The sequence below is a fragment of the Gastrolobium bilobum genome, unplaced genomic scaffold (assembly GCF_033153095.1).
Source record: "Gastrolobium bilobum isolate Gb01-03AN ecotype WA unplaced genomic scaffold, APGP_CSIRO_Gbil_v1 utg2535, whole genome shotgun sequence".
NCBI classification, from domain to species: Eukaryota; Viridiplantae; Streptophyta; class Magnoliopsida; order Fabales; family Fabaceae; genus Gastrolobium; species Gastrolobium bilobum.
Window position 1 is genome coordinate 263553 of NW_026897536.1, and position 14261 is coordinate 277813.

General features: G+C 33.9%; 1 protein-coding gene across 1 annotated transcript; it reads right to left on the bottom strand.

Annotated features, from left to right (window-relative positions):
- Positions 1-500: 500 nt before the first annotated feature.
- On the bottom strand, positions 501-7741 carry LOC133307796 (glycosyltransferase BC10-like). The gene is made up of 11 exons (XM_061508357.1): positions 7655-7741; positions 6685-7163; positions 5450-5548; positions 4142-4242; positions 3978-4049; positions 3736-3826; positions 2927-3007; positions 1883-1945; positions 1675-1797; positions 1093-1131; positions 501-978 (listed from the first exon to the last, which is right to left on the bottom strand). The coding sequence occupies exons 2-11, from the start codon at positions 7084-7086 to the stop codon at positions 850-852; spliced, it is 1200 nt and encodes a 399-aa protein (XP_061364341.1). The 5' UTR covers positions 7087-7163; positions 7655-7741; the 3' UTR covers positions 501-849.
- Between the last annotated feature and the right edge of the window lie 6520 nt (positions 7742-14261).

Sequence of the window (14261 nt, forward strand, 5' to 3'; positions counted from 1 at the left end):
CTGGCGTTGTTATCTATCTGTAAGAAAAAAAATTATATTCCTGTAACATAACTTTTCAATTTTCCATAAATGTATAAATATGGAACAAAATATTCTTATTCTGCTATAAGAATAATAAATATATAAATGTAAAGAGATTAATATTTTTCTGGTTTATGAAAATAAGTTATTTAATGAACCCAAAACGATATCATTTTGAGATTAAGAAAAAGATATTTTTGTAATTGTAATTTATTTCAAATTTATATTAATATTTATCATTATAATTTTTTAATCTTTCAATCCTAAAACGACATCATTTTAGATTTATTGAAAATAACTTATCTTCATTTATCGGAGAAACATTAAAGCCATGTATAAAACCACTGATTTGTGAATTTATATAACAAAATACCGAGACAAACTCTAAGAAAAATTCTCTGCATATCTACTGAAACTATTCACCGAGTAATAATTAATACATGACTGCAGAAAAATTTCAATTCAATAACAGTCACAAGTGCCAGGTTAGCTTCAATACTCAAAATCAATGCCAAACCTTTTCCCTCCCTCTCTAGTCTCTATCAAGGATACCAAAATTTTTCATCGTTCAGGAGAATCTATGATGTTCCAAATATTTAAAAATAAAATAAAATAGGAACATCAAATTATCCAACAAGACAACCTCAGCAGTTGTGTCAAGCCCCAGACAAGCAAATTTCGACTTTTGACTGAATCAGCTTCTTTTGTCTTCGTGAGAAATTTATCAACTTGTCTTAGGACAATTCTCAAAACAATATGTGCAAGACAGTGAGGCTGGGGATCACATGGTGTCGATGCACCAAAGAATGATAACGAAACATAAATACTTCAGAAAATTGTAGAATTAGAGAAAAGTTGCATCAATTTATCCTGAGTTTCTGGGAAAAACTTCCGGGCAAATAGATAACAAGATCGTTTTGAACCATTCAATATGCAAGGTGTAACCGTCACTGAGTTCTGCAAGGCATATGAAAATGAAAATCAAATAGTAATGCATTCCTTCAATAGAACAGAAGCAATATCACAATATGGAGTGTCTTTGAACATAAATCAGAGGAATGAGATTCATACCTTTGTCTCACTTGTAAAATGTGGACTTTCATCAATGTACTGCAGTAAATGAGATCATGTCATTAAGTAGAATTGATGATAAATGCTGTATTAGAACCTTGAGAAGAAACAAGGAAAGGAAGTAGCTAGGTTTGCAAACAAAAAATATAGAGAAGAAAAATAGACAAGGATCATGAGGAACAAGGAATTTACTTAATAAAATTTCCATTGTCATTTTCCTTTATTTCCATTCTCCATAACTGTTCAAAGTTATTAAGGTTCATGGGGAACTTAAACACAAATTGCTATGTTACATGTAAAATTACATAGAAAAGAAAAGAGGCAAAAATACTTATTAGGAATGCATAGTCCTTCTAAATGGTCAGCAATAGCTGGTATGGATGGCTTGATATGCAAAAAGAACTTAAAACTTCATAAGGAGCAAACGGCTATTGGTAAAGTGTATAATTCATCGAAAACCACACCACTCATGGGTAACAAGAAAAAATTAAAAAAAAAAATAATAGTAATAATCCTCTGATGATTCAACATGAAGTACACAGAAACATCTGTAAGGGAGCTAGAGTAAAATTTGTCACATACTGCTATTTTTCTCATGAGTTGATGAGTAATATCCCGAGCCCTGAATGACCTTGGATGCCATTTTCTTTCAGACCAATCAACATATGTTACCGACCAATATGCAATTCCACTTGGATCAAGCAGCTAAATGTACACCAAATGAGTTAGAAGGGAGACAGAGAAGATGCCTACTATTGTAATTTAAAAGAGAACAGATTGGTGCACTGACATTAAAAAAGGTGGGCAAGTAATGCTCATCACCATAGCAGTTGCGTCCTCCCTCCATATTTGGCTGTGAAGTTTAAAAAAAGAACAGTAAAATTTTGTCAGTGAAGCTATCTTTACAGATTATTTTCTTCCCAACAATTTCTAAAGTTAGCTGTTGGAAGAGTAGAAGATAATATTGAAAAATATGATAAGTTAGTTGATAGAGATATGATATCTTATCCTAAGTCAAATTTAGTTAGTAGTGAGAAAGATAAGGATTACCCTTATCACAATTTAGAATTGTATTTGCTATTAAACTCTTTGTATCAAATTCTATTTAAAAGTAAATGGAACCCTCCTTAGAATAAAGACAAGGGGGAGATTTTTAGAGTGAGGATGTCGGTCTCATTGACTGAACCTCCAAAATTATTGTGCTCTGTTCGTGCACTGTATGTGTTTTATTTTTTCAGTCTTTCAACAATAGCATTAACAGGAAACAGAGAAGTAAAGAATGAAAGAAAGAAACAATTATTGAGTGACTATAGTGGCTTGGTCAGCAAAATAAAAAATAAAATCAATTGTCAATCATATTATCAGGAGAGGCTCATTTACTTCTAGAATACATAAAAACTCATGCATGCTGCAGCAAGTACACTACTGACAATGTATCTGAATAAAAGATGATTACTGTCATATTTTCAATATATGCATTTCTTAATAGCGAAAGATGAAAGAGAACTGCATATATGAGGATAAATAATCAAATTTAAGCAAAAGACAAAACAAAAGCAGAAGAACAAAGAACTTGTCGTCTATGCTATTGCTTGATGTTAGATATTTCCATGCTACTAAGAATTAAGACCAGAAAATCTTTTTGAAATTTATTCTTTATAATCTTCCAGCAAACTTACTCGTGTAGGCTGGTTACAAACTTGTTATATCCCACTATAAAATATTACCGACACTGACAATCTTAAAAAGGTGATAGGAATAATACAGAACGGATCAAACACTCCATCCAATTAGCAAATGCAAAAAGCACAAGTGATTCTTAGTAACATAATACCCTGCAATGATGCCTGAATTTTGTAAAATAGAGACCGTCTGCCATGATTATTAGAGCATGCTGCCGTTTCATTGAGAACCACTGCATTGGAAACAAGATCCAAATCAGTTGCATGTCAGAAAATTTCCATTGGTTTCCTACATTTCAACAATTGTAACATAAAAGCCATTTTTCATCCAAATCTTGACTGTAATGAATGGTTCTGCATTTTAGATGGGAGATGAATGACCAAAAGAAAGTACACTCTGGAAATCAACCATGAAAAAAAATACTTCTGCAGTAGAAGTCTCAAAAACGAAGGATGAAATTAGACATCTTAAAATGACTGCAAGACAATTATGTTGTCCAACAACAACTGTTAGTCATTAAATCATTACTATATCACAAAAAGAATTTACCAAATGGTGAAAGAAATGAGCTAGTGTTTTTCCTGTTTTTACAGTGATTTTCATGCAATGAAAGATTGACTGATAAAATAAAGGAAAACAAAATGGGGTGTAAATGGATTCCCCAGGGGCATTTTTCATGATATAAAGAGGAAAAGACTGTGTTTATAAATGAAATAGATGATGTCTCCATTGCTTCTATAATCTGGAGACATGATTGCAAAGCAGGTTATACAGCGAACACTGAGGGGAGAAAGAAGTCACAGAAGTAGGCATTAAGGACAACTTATCTTAAACCAAATCAGCCATATGCTAAGTGAAAGGGATAGGAGAAGTGAAGAGTGACCTTGATGAAACACTGCAATTGAGTGGATCTCAAATTTTTCTAGTATAGGTAGATAGAAACATCCACAGAAAATATACCTGCGAACCCTTTCGGAAATCCTTCTTTTCTACTTCAGGCAACATATGTTCACTATACCTGCCATTTCCATGAGGGCCTTGATCCACATAGCTTTTTTTATATATATGAAGGAGAGGAGGAAAAACGGAGACAGATTAGTCCAAATTGTTGTCCAACAAATTTGTAGCAAAAACTCTTCGATGAAAGCAAAAATTTCTGGAATTTCATCAACTAATTTGTAGAAGGTTCTTTTATTTCTTACCAGTCAATAAAGCTGACATTTGTTAATAACAAGTAGTTGTACACAAAATTAAAGTGGCGCACAGGTATACAACTGAAACAGAAATGAAATATAATTGACTAGATTAAATCCCACAAAGCAACCATGACTTAACAGCAAAAAGAATAACCGGATAACAAAAATACCTTTCAGACAGCAAGACAAAATGTTGGTTATCATGGTCTAAAAGTGCATTTGCCAAAAGTCTTCTTTCTGCCTCAACCATAGAAACTTTTCCCCATTCTACCTGAAAGAAATTGAAAACCAGTTGGTACCAAGAAACAGATGATAAAACTTCATGTAAAATGGAAACTAAATAAGAGAATCCTTGATAGGTAATTGAAAGGAACGACTAGTCTATAAGTTTAATTGAATCAATTTGGACTAGAGAAGGGGAACAAAAACCCTACAGCCTTGCTTGCTTGAGTGTTAGTACTTTACAGATTTCAATCCATGTAGGATCAAGACTCTCCTTACTAATCTTTATTACTTGTAACAATGTACACGTGCACAAAACACACACAACACTATGATAGCTCAGATGCTATTATTTGTATTAGAAGTCTTACCTGACCATTCATTTTCCAAAGTGTGAGTGTTAACCTTGGGTATTATTACAGTAGGGAATGAATGTATTGAGTTACACTCTCATATTTAATACATTTCTTATGTTTAGATATTCAGTTTGGATGAAATTCAATAAATGATAGACCATATTATGATTTTAGCATCCAAATGTTTTCTTATTAATACAAGGAAATTTACCGAGTGGATTCCAATTCATCAGACTTTTGGGAGTTTGGCTACAATTATGAAGGAATTAGAGAGAAAACAGTGCAGCAGCATGGTATATGTGGGAAGGGAGGAAAGAAGAGTAGGGCGAAATTAGCAAGTAAAGGAATTGGGAGGGGGAGAACCGGGCCACATAGGATGTTAGTTACTCCCCATGCTAATCATGCTTACTTGAGCTGATTCCCTGCTTCTCATGTAAATTCTTCCTAACGTACGTCGTACACCTTTATATTTGGTATCTATCAGTGTGTCACAAATATATTTGGTATCTATCAGTGTGTCACAAATATATTTCCCCCTTTTGCTTTATTATAATGTGCACTTGTTATCCTCCTTTAAATTGCTTCAGTAGCAATAAGTTCGTGAAATTTGAATCTCAATACACAACCTCAAAAAATTCTGAGCTACACACTGTTAACCTATCAAAGTGCTCTGACAGAAAATTTGATCACATAAAATCACATGGTAGCAAAATGACAAGAAATCTATGTGATAATATCCTCAAATTTCAATCAACTGTGAAACTTTATTATTAAAAGAATACATCAAATCGTATCAATTGACCACATTTTTTTTAGTCATCCTTAACTCACTTGGTACTCGAAACTGTCATATAAAGAACATGTAATTTATATATTCAAATCATGTGCTATACCCCATACCGGTTCACTGCGTATGTCTCTGCCCTCAAAATAGTGGCTTACATGTACTGGTTTTTCCTTCGATGCATGTACATAAATAGAGAATTTTCCCTCATGGCCCTGCATTTTGTTATAATTACAGTTCAGACAAATAGGAAGTAACATATCTCTATTACATTCAAAGGAAAAGGAATTGCACTTGGTAATTATATCCAGCATGACAAGCATTGATATTTTATTAAGAAGAGAAAATTATGTTACAGAAATATATTAACATCCACTCAAAATAAATACATCTTAACAAGTGGTGATTGCATATATAAGTTCCATAAATACTTTGCCATGATGACGTCCACTTACAAGATAGTATTTTTCGAGACAAATTTCATTGTTTGATGTTTTGATGTTATGTCCCTATGAACTTGCTTTGTATTGTTGTCATCCTTGTAATATAGGAGGCAGATAAGATGAAAGACGAGGTGATACAAAACAAAAGTTTTATAAATTGCAACACTTTTGGCTTACTCAAATTCAGGTGACATCCTTAAAAAGTTGTTCTAGTTAATAATTCTTCTTGAGAACAAATACCTGCACATTTGCTTAAAAAATGATTACTTTACATTCCCTTAGCTAGTTTTCCACATAGGTGGACACATCACCTTAATTCTAATAACCCTTTAAATCATTAGCACCACAAGCATTTCTTAAAAATTACACTTGAACTCGACCTGTCATGATTATAAAATGCAACTAAACCAGTACTATATTCATCACCTATGTTAAATTTTCACTTCTATTTTCATCAAATGCAATCGTAACATATCATTCCATATATCTTTGCATCCTTCTGGCACTCTTAAAATCAGATACCCCACAATGCTTCAGGAAAATAAACACTGTATGGCAGCAATTCAGTTGAGGTTGGAGTGTAAACTTAGGTCACCAACCTTCCTTGATGAAAAAGTATGTACCCAATATAAGCGCTATAGTTTTAAAACTATTATATAAAACTGAGCAAATACAACATCATTTCCATAACTTAAACACAAATTGCCAGCAAATTAGCTGCTCAACATCAACCAACCAGCACAACAGGGATCATAAAGCTTCTAGTTTACATCAGGGAAATCAGTCTTGCCCACTAATACCTCCTCTTATCAGTAAAATATTATTGTCTTCTTATTCATATCCATACTTTTGAAATAAGACAAAAAAGTAAAGTTTATTGTCTGTGGAATAGGATTGGAATGCCATACCTGAAAGAACATGTGCCAGAGCTTCTCAAAAGGTAATGAACCCGGAGTCAAAAACAAAAAAGCAACTTTAGGGATCTTGGTTTGAATAGGATAAAACTGGAGAATTTCGTTAATAACAATCCGAGATTGAATCTCTGCATCAGTTAATTGCCGGGAATGAACTTCTGGTGGGGGATCATAAGTACCACCACAACCTTGAGAGGAAAAGAAAGAGCATGTTGAGGGGCTTTGTGGCGGATATATATTCCGTGGCGGATATATATAGGCAGCAATCAGGAAAATGCACACCACAGAAACTAAAACTATGATCCAAGTAGGCCTCTTATAATGTGACCGGTTTCTTGATCCAACCATGATCAGAAGGTTTCTTATGTATTGCGGCCATGCAAGTTCTTTCTTCATTTAAGTTCAAGATACCTCAGCAGCTTCCCCATGCATTTATCATCTATCAAAATCCATTTATACTAAGCGCTGCCTCACTGTCATTTTTCCATATGAAAGAAAGAAAAACAAAGTCACAATAAGTACTGAAACCACAAACAACAACCAAAAAAAGATGAAAATACACTCGTTCATAAAAGCTTCAGGAACATGTTTGGAAGTCGCAAAACATGAGACATTACTAACCAACATCATTCAATCTTTCATTATCAACAATAAATTAACAATTATTCAGATCTTATCCACTACCTCCTACCCTAACTTCATTTTTTTTTTTAAAGAAAAAATAATAATAAAGCCTAATAAAAGTAAATTGTCAAAAATCAGTGCTAAACACAAAACAGCAAGATCCATGAAAACAACAGGGCTAAAGTTAACACATTGCATAGCTGATTTGTGTGTTTCTTTCACTCTCTCTCTCTCTCATGACAAGAAAAAAATGATAGTAAGGATGCAGATCTTTTAATTTACCCATAAAAATAATCGAATGAATCCGTATCACAATGAAGTAAAGAGAAAATGTGAATACCTGTGATCCAAAGCAGGGATCTAAAGTGGCCCCAGCAAAAATTGGAAAATCGAGATCAATAAATAAAAAATAAAATAAAATAAAAAGAATCGGAAGGAAACAACAATGTAGAATGAAGAATGGTGGTAGTTAAAGATTGGTGTTGAGAGTGAGAATGCAGTGATGACAGAGACAAAGCGTGGATTTTCAAGGGAGAGTAATTGCGATGGGGCATCAACAATGTCAACGTTGGTGTTGTCGAAGTGTCGCTGGATCGGTGGTGTGGCTCAGATTTGTGATGCCAATTGGAGGGCGTTGATTCCGGTGTTGTTAATATTAATTTATTTAGTACATAAAGACACACACAAACACAACGTGTGTCCGTTCAACTTCTCTCCGCTTCATCGCTGTCGCTGTTGTCGTGTCTCAGTCTCTCGTAGTATTCTATTATGTTATATCATGTATCCTCGAGTTCGTATATTCTTTCCTTTTTTGCCGAGTAATTAATATCTTTATTGCTTTACTCTCTCAAATTTATTACTTTCACATGGATTTGTGCGGAATCAGTATCTAACCGTATATTTGGAAATATATTTATTTAAGAAATTATTATTTTTTAGAAGATTTTAATAATGGTTTAATGGCAGGCCATCGATTGCACTGCATAATCCAAGTTAGTACATAAAAATATCACATAATCTGAGTTAGTATATAAAAATTTATATTTTATACATAGAAATTCATAAAATATTTAAATACATGTAAAAAATTGTTGCGATGAGCTGCAAAGCATATATAATTTTTGTAGGATAGAAAATCATATATGATAATCACATACAATATATTGTAAAGAAAATAAACAAAGAAAAAAAAATCAATTATCACGTAATCATATATAATTCCTTTACTAAGTATACTATACTAATCATGTTTAATAATTATAAGGCATCTACCAATAACTCTTTCCATAAAATTGGATTTGTAAGAAATTAATATGTCATCTTCTTTTAATTTACTGTTCTACAAATTGCTTTAGTCTTAGAAGCTGAAGTTAAATGTCACTGTAGTAGAGTATAGTTCTAAAAAACAAAACTACACACTTTTTTCAGACAAGACGAGGCAACTTTGGTTTTTATTTTTGTTTTCATTTTATTTTTTTATAAAAATACTTGACCTGTCAATTTTGACGAAATTCGATATGTGACCGATCCGATATTTGACTTGGATAATAATTATGCTCAGTGTTATTAAAACTGGACCAGCCCGACCGGTTGGCCCGAAAATCGGACCGGTATTGACCCAGTGACCCGGTTATAAACTGGGGTTCAACCGGTACCGATTTTCTCTTCAAACCAGTTTTTTGGGTCGAGTGGGATTCGAACCCAGCACATTTGAGTGAGGAGAGCCGTTTCATACCACTAGGCCACCATCATTGGTTGAATAAATTACACCATTTAATATATTTATTATATAACTATTAAGTTAAGAGAATTATTTCAAAAACTGCATGCAATGTGGTTCGAACCCCTTGCTTTAAGGATATACAACATAACAAATACCACTAAATTACATCAGGTTGTTGTTTAGATGGCACCATTTAAAATATTTATTATATAATTAAGTATAAAATATAAATTTATATATATATATCTTGTTCATGCGGTTCAACCAGTGACCCATTGACTCAGAGACCCGGTACCTCGACCGAGTCAATGACCGATCCGGTTCTAATAACATTAATTGTGCTATTATTATTTTTTTAGTTGTGAGTCTATCATTTTGTGTTTAAGTATAAGATATGCTCTTCAATCCCATAATTTAAAAGTGATTTTGTCGAATATGTACGAAATAAGTAAAACTCAATTTGCACTCATCAGTCCTCACTCAAAAATTACATGAGGCTGCAAAAATCCTATTTACTTTTATATCTAATTGGGCCAGGTTAGCTATCAACACATGGAGTCATTCTATTATTTCCGTAGTCGTAATTCAATATACACAGATATATACTACGTATATATCTATTTGATTTGCCCCCCTGGGTTGCTTTTTCCAATAAACGTTGGTTACATTTCTTTATATTATTTGTACCAGTAACTGGTTTATGGATGAGTGCTCTAGGAGAAAAAAGTGATATAATTATATATATATAATATGATATGAATAATATAATATATATATATATGATATGAAGATACCCTCTGAAACATTATTTTTCAAATAAAAAAAGTTCAGTATCCTCCCACAAAGTGGTGAATTAAGTATTATACCAAATCCCATCAATCGAATCGTTTTTTCGAGAAATACGAAAGAATCTCTTCTTCCTCTGTAAAGAATTCTTCCAATAATTCCCCCGAATATAATCTTTTTAAGAAAGCGCGTATAGTACTTTTGTGTTTACGAGCCAAAGTTTATGACATATCTAATTATAACATAAGATATAGATAATATAGAGAATTCATAAATTAAGAATATTTATTAATATCATTTAATAATATATCTAATTTTCTAATTTGAATTCATTATGTTTTCTCCATCTTATTCTTTTTTCAAATATTGACAACATTGTATCAAATAAATATAATCCGATCGTGAATAAATGGACCGGATGGGCTTTTAAAAAAGAATTTTTTATGGCTTTTTTTAAAAACCTAAAATTATTTTATGTTACTTACCAAAAAAAAAACTTATTTTATGGTTAGATAAAATATATAAAAAATAATTTTAAATAAAAAAATTATTTGTATTTCAAAAGAGATAGAATATTATTACTACCAATTAGAGTTATTACCAATGTCAATTCTAGATTGTTTCACTATTAGATCAATTATATTGATCCAACGGTTCTAAAACCTTCTTTATTTTCTCAATATGTAATAATTTACATTTATTTTCATTGTATAGTTATGATTCCTCATATTTAATGTGAAACCATTAAATATGGGGAATCGTAATTATACAAAGGTGAAAATGAATATAACTGTTTGATCCACATAATCGATCTAACGATAAAACAAACTGGTAGTGACATTGATAGTAACACTAATTGATAGTAACAATATCATATCTCATATTAAAATTAATAAACATATTTTATATATGAAGTATTAAAATAAGACATATGATGGTAGTGGTGGTAGTGGGGTGTATAATAACCCTAATTTGTTAAATGCCTAATTGCATTGGATTAGTTATTTAATAATAAATAATTAGATTAATTAAGTTTGAGGCTTAATATAAAGGTTATATTAAATATTAATTATCACATTGTAGATAAAATAAGTGTAACACTTAATTCAATCAATGTAAGGGTGTATTCATATGAGGAATGACACCTAGCAAAAGAGCAAAATGGGCTTAAGTGAGAGCTGATGGGCCTTGATGTGGAAATGAGCCAGTGTGATGCAAAGGCCCTGTCTAGTCTGGAAGGCTCGCTTTAGCGAGCTGTCCAACGAGCGTGCAATATGCTCGCTTGCGTTGCTCGCTGAAGCGAGGAGTCCAGCGAGCAGCTCGGGACTTTGAAAACACATGTTTTTATCATTCTTTATCCTCACCAACTCATTTCCATTCTCTGCAACCCGAGGGATGAGCCATTATTGAGCATTTATGAACCTCAAAACCTAGCTTCTTGGTTTCTTCATGGATTCAAGTGGGACCAAAGGCAAAGTTGCTTAGTTTGGTTAGGAAAACATAACCCCATAGCTTTGGATACCATTGTTGAGGCTTGTGTTGGGAGATTTTGTCTTGAGAGGGCCACGAAATTGAAGCTCTCTTTGCAGTTTGGAGCTTAGCATTGTCTTTTGGGGAGTTGGAGTACATTCCTTGAGTTTTTGTGGATTGATTTGTGGTAAGAATCCTTAACCTCTTTGTGTTTTGAGTTGAAATGCAAAGTTAGGGTTTTGTGGTTATGTTGATAGATTGGACATGTTATGGCATGAATGGGGCTTAGTGTATGTTGTGAAATATGCTAAGAATGATGTTTAATCGGTAGAAATGTACTTAGAAAACCATTTAAGCAACCTTCCTAAAAATGTTGGAAAATGACTTGATAGAGTGATGAAAATTCCTAAGTTACTGAAAATGTAGCTTGTTTGGTTTGTAATAGTCATGTTCATGGTGTTTCTAGTATTGAGACAAGTGAGCCATCATTGACAAATCAAGCTTGGGATGATGCAATGGAAGTGGACTCGAACCTAGAGTGATTCTTAGTTAGGTAAGTCTTTCACTTGTTGAAGTGTATTGGATTACCTTGTATTACTTGTGAATGTATGTTGATATTCACATGATTGTTATTGGTGGCATGGCACTTTGTGTAGGTGTTGGTTTTAGAAAGTATTGTTATGGAATCCGTGTGCTTGGAGAGCTTTTGGTAGGAAGCTTCTAGAAGTAAGCTTCCGGACCTTGGAATTTATCCCTTTGTTGTTCCACCAAATCCAGATGGATTGTTATTTTATGAGGCGTATGTAATGGCATTGGACTCTTGTTATAATGCATCGATATATTTATTGGTATGCTTGCGTGCTACACTTGGTATGTGGTAAGGTAGAGCCTTGCATAATTCATAGAGTGTAGGTTCTCTGGCCAGTAGGATTTGTGCATTGCTACATGAGTATTCTGGAGGAATGTCTTGGATGGGCTTGTTTACATAGCATGATATGTATATGTTGTCTATGTAGCACCGATACTGACACGGAACACGTGACACGATACCACACGACACTCTGACACGTTAATTCTAAAAAATGTTATATTTCGACACGTTAGGACACGCTTTGATAGTGAATAATATTTTTAATTTATGTTGTGTATATTATATTTAATATTCAATAATTTAACAAAAAAATGAGACTAAACTTATAATATTCATCAATTTTGCAAAGAAACATAAGATATTTCAAATATTTATATTAAACTTAATAAATTGGTAATCGTAATCCAACGAATCTAATAGTTGGAACTAAAAACTCAACGCAACACAACTTTTGAACCTTTTTTTTGAATTTCTATAACGTGTGTTGGAGTGTCGGAAAGTGTAGGAGTGTCGGACACGACACGTTAGGGTTTTTAAAGTGTCGGTGCTTATTTGTATGACTCGAGATTAGTCGATTAAAAATTGTAGTCGATTAAACCATTACAGGTTAATGGATTAAAACTTTGCTTTTGGCACCCAAATCTATTTTCCACGGATTTTTTTCACTTAATTGAGACTCTACACTCATCAACTAAGGTAGTGTGACTTGGGGAACATAATTTGTGACACAAAAAAGAAACGTGCACGTTTATTTCCTAAAATGACGTCGTATTGTATCAAAACGTTGGTTTAGGCGTACCAAAACATGATTTAACCATTTTAAAGACCTATAAGTGATTGTTCTGAGTTGTTATGGATGATTGTGACCCGTTGTATTATAATTTGGGCCATTTTTATCATTTTAGTACAAAAGCTCCATTTACGACATTTGTGAAACATAGACCTTGTCATAAATCCATGGATCCTTAAATTAAGTTCATTACATTCGAAAGCAAAATAAACCAACATAAATCTATAAACGAAATAGTCACTTCATTACATCAAATACTTAAAGGAAATACATGAAATAAACCATAAACACATGAAATGAAAACTAAACCCTAAATCTAATCCTCGTCCTCGTCGGACTCCGTCTCCTCATCCTCCTTATTTGACACATGGGAACCCTCCCCTGCTGCCTCCTTAACCTCCTGTCCTCGTGCAAGCTCCAGACGAGCAAGCCTATCTTCCACACCCTTGAACCTTCCCAGTATGTGTCTAAACCTTTCATTCCCTTTCTGGATGTGACTCTTCCTCCATTTTTTTTTGTTTTAGCACCATCTTTCCTATCTTCTTCAGTGTGGCATTTATTCATGACATCACGCAATGAAAATCCACCCTCATGCTCAACAACCTCCTGCAAGTCAGTCTCATCATCGTCGTCATCGTCATCCCCCACCTCGGGCTCAACCATGTGTGCATCTGGGGCAACATCAAGAACCTCTACCTCAATCGTACCTAAGAACTGCCACACACCCGCCCTGTTCTTGGAGATCTTGCACTGCTATAGTAGACGCTTTCCGAACTTGGCAGTATAGCCTGTGGGCCTCTTCAGCTGCTCAGTGTCCATTGGAACACCAAAGTGAACTAATATCCTCTGTACCAGACAGGCGAATGGAAGTGCACCTTTATGTTTGACCTTAAACATCATCCAACAGGTATAGTGCCTCCAGTTCACCAGTACACCATGTCGGATAGCCCACATAACAGGAATGTCATGTTCCAGCACCCTGGAATGATTGAAAGCTCGCGGAAACAGTATGTGGGTGATGACATAGTGTAATATGCAGGCCTCAACACTAAGCAACCCAACCGTGTAATGAATGGTCCGCCCACGCCTAATATCAGGCCTCCTGGCCTCCTCCACAGCATCACTTCGGGCATATCCAGGAAGTGATACACCGCTATTTGCGTCATACTTCACAGTGGGCGAAGCATCAAAATCATAACCTAGTATCTCCAACCATACTGGAGCTGTCATGATGATGTCCAAACTGCATACCCTTGACCTCAACTCACCCTGTACGTAGCTGAGGTTATGGTAGAAGTCCCTCACAA